At 42.2% G+C, this 3,088-nt stretch overlaps 1 protein-coding gene across 1 annotated transcript; it reads right to left on the bottom strand.

Annotated features, from left to right (window-relative positions):
* Positions 1–275: 275 nt before the first annotated feature.
* Positions 276–2,179, bottom strand: LOC139583245 (elongin-C-like). The gene is made up of 4 exons (XM_071414098.1): positions 2,029–2,179; positions 1,586–1,617; positions 1,333–1,476; positions 276–781 (listed from the first exon to the last, which is right to left on the bottom strand). The coding sequence occupies exons 2-4, from the start codon at positions 1,587–1,589 to the stop codon at positions 591–593; spliced, it is 339 nt and encodes a 112-aa protein (XP_071270199.1). The 5' UTR covers positions 1,590–1,617; positions 2,029–2,179; the 3' UTR covers positions 276–590.
* Between the last annotated feature and the right edge of the window lie 909 nt (positions 2,180–3,088).

Raw genomic sequence — 3,088 nt, 5'->3', positions numbered from 1 at the left:
ATAGAGATTGGACATGATACTTTACTGTTGATGTAGGTTCATTCAGTTAGGTTCACAGGTATGACCTAATGAATATCTCATCAGAAGTAGATAACTCCCAACTCCCTGTGGTGAAAAATTACAAAGGTTGTTGGCCCAATGGACCAAAACTGTCATTCAACACCGTTATATTAGGCAAGATAAATGGATGTGATGAACTCTTCCAACAGCTATTCTGTTCTAATTGAATATAAACCTGTAAATGCTTATCACACAAGGGACCCATTAAGCACCAAAACACTCAAACATCCTTTATTGTGGTGGGGAGGTAAGGAACGATTGTTTACCAGGGGCTAGCCACATTCTGGAGCAACTGGTGCAGCCATATGTGTTTATTATATTCAAATGAAAGTCGTTACTAACCAATAAAAAAGGTGGACATAAAGCCTGTAGCAAAAAAATATATATAAATAAACAAAAGCTTAAAAGCATACTGACAAAGTACTCATCATTCACGGTTTTGTTTTATATCTGAAGCAACATGGCAAACAAGTTAAATAGTCAAAACAAATATTTTTAAAAAAGAGTTTCAGTAGCTACATTTCTTTGAGTTAACAATCCAAGAAGTTTGCAGCCATGAGTAGTTCCAGGGCAATCTCAGGGGCGATGGGGAACTCTGGTATTTCTGTGGAACTGTTGGTGTAGCGGACCTTGTAGGTGAAGTACATGCACACCTTGGACAGGACATGGGAAGGGATCTCTCTGAAGTTCACTTCGTTGGTTTCATTCTCTGCAAACTGACCTGGGGGAAGAAAAGAAAGAAACGTTGTTAGTTTGATACACAGAATGAGGATTTATAGATCTGAGATGTGGTTCAGAAGTAACATTTCTGTTTATTCAAAATGATTAACCGCTGGCACTTCCTGCCTACAAGCATTGAGAGCAAGTTGGGAAAAGGATCCTATTATGAGCATGAGTGAACATGTGTGTACAGCTAGTTCAACGGATATACAGCTGGTTCAACGGATATACAGCTGGTTCAACGGATATACAGCTAGTTCAACGGATATACAGTATGTGATTCATTGGACTAGCAAGCTGATTCAATCATGGGCTTTTTCAATCGCATTACCCTTTTGTATTATTTATGTAAATCAAACATGTTGTCCCGCCCTGCCTCAACAGTTTGAATGTCTGCTTTCCTGGCCCTCTCAACCAAACAGAATATGAGATGGATGAAAGGGTTACAGGAGAGAAATTGAGTGGAAGACCAGGGGATTGAACCACTGCCTCCAGGGAGCAGCTCTACGTCTGGACACCAGTAGATTCTTTGCTATATCAAACACTACTTACCTGGTCCACTCAACATGGCTTTGATGGTCCCTGAAGTCAAGGCGTGTTCCCTCTTCACTATAAACTCATGGCCATCAGAGGAGATCAGCTTCACATACATGGCATCTGGGCCTTCACAGCCACCATAGGCCTTCTCTTCACCATCTGATGATGGGAAGAGGAAAAAGTGAGACTGTTAAACTGCGTTTCAATTCATTGGTAATTTTGCCATTATGTTGGTGACATTTTTAAAGTCAGCTTAACATTCACTCACCCATTTTGTCTTGAAATCCGAAACTCTTGTCCCTGAAACAAAGCGACATTTATTCAAATCACTTCGGCCACAATTCTAAATGTCTAATGTCAGGTGACTAGCTAGCTAACTAGTTATTGGGAACAGCGTTAGACATTATAATACATCTTTAACATGTACTTGAAACCCTGAAATCAGAAACGCGCCCATCATCAAGTCTCTAACCGTACAAATAACAGCTGAAGCACCAAGCTATCGGAAGCTATTAGCTAGCTAGCTGTCCACTAAAATAGCTTGTTAGCTAGCTAGCTAACCAGTCGTTGCCTTACAGTTTGACGAACAATCAACGTACCAAAAAAAAAATCCAGTCCACTACATAATCAGATTACCAATACACCTTACAATATAGTGACATACACAATATTACTGAGAGAGTGTCATAAAATGATACTTATTGTCATTACCATACAATAGTTGAATGTGGGTACTTTTCGCTCCGGCTAGCAAGATATGTTGACACAGGAAACAGTTCTGGCAAACAGCAGTGCGCCGTTTGTAATCCCTTCCGCAGGATACCACACAGTACGTAATGACGTTCCGCTTACATTAGTTCCTGTCTGACTTTTGTCGAGGGCTGATATAAACCTAATCTGGTGGTGAATTTATGAAATATCTTTAATAGAGATGTACATACTGTAACGACCCTGGGTTTATAAGCGTGGATATCGACTTTGCCGCTCGAGCATGCTTTTGGGGCACTGTCGATCGCGCGCTGGACTTCGGGCTAGAAGGTCGAGGGTTCGAGACCTGCTCCCTGCCTGTTTCATTACAATACAAAGTAGGGTCTCACTTTTCAACTTCATTTCAAAATACAGTCAGTATCTGTTGCATGGTTTTGCAATGAAGAATGGGACAACACTGCCTCTTTGTGGACAAAAGTAATATTTCAACACTGTATTACACCGCAGGAAACGGTATACTAGTTATTCCCTGTAACAGTTGTCTCCATATGATTAGAAGAAATGTCCTTCATTAGACCATCAATATGGTTTATCCAAGTTTGTTTCATTTCAGTACCCCCTATATGTCACAATTTAATTAAACTGTGCTGCAGTGCAGTAGTAGGATTGATAATCCTGCCGTCTATCCAGGGGGCGCCTTAGGCTGCTGCTATACTCCGAGAGGGCTTGGTGTCCATTCCAAATGACACCCTATTCCCTACATAGGGCACTAAGCCCTATGGACCCTGGTCAAAAGTAGTGCACTGTAAAAGGAATAGGGTGTCACGTGGGACGTAGCCTTGGTCTGGCTACGCTAACACGCTAATGTAGCACTAGTACTGCTGTCCAGGCCTGTCAGCCTCGGTCATGACAGGGGAGAGCAGCTGCTGGTGGACAGACACACGATCCCACAGCCCCGTACCTAACCAAAGCCCCTATCAATCTAGCCCTGAGAGAGAGAGAGAGGAGAGAAGTAGAGAGAGGGAGACAGAGATAGAGGGGAAGACAGAGACAGAGAGGAGAG

The sequence above is a fragment of the Salvelinus alpinus genome, chromosome 8 (assembly GCF_045679555.1).
Source record: "Salvelinus alpinus chromosome 8, SLU_Salpinus.1, whole genome shotgun sequence".
In the NCBI taxonomy this organism is placed as follows: Eukaryota; Metazoa; Chordata; class Actinopteri; order Salmoniformes; family Salmonidae; genus Salvelinus; species Salvelinus alpinus.
This window is presented reverse-complemented; position numbering and strand designations above follow the sequence as displayed.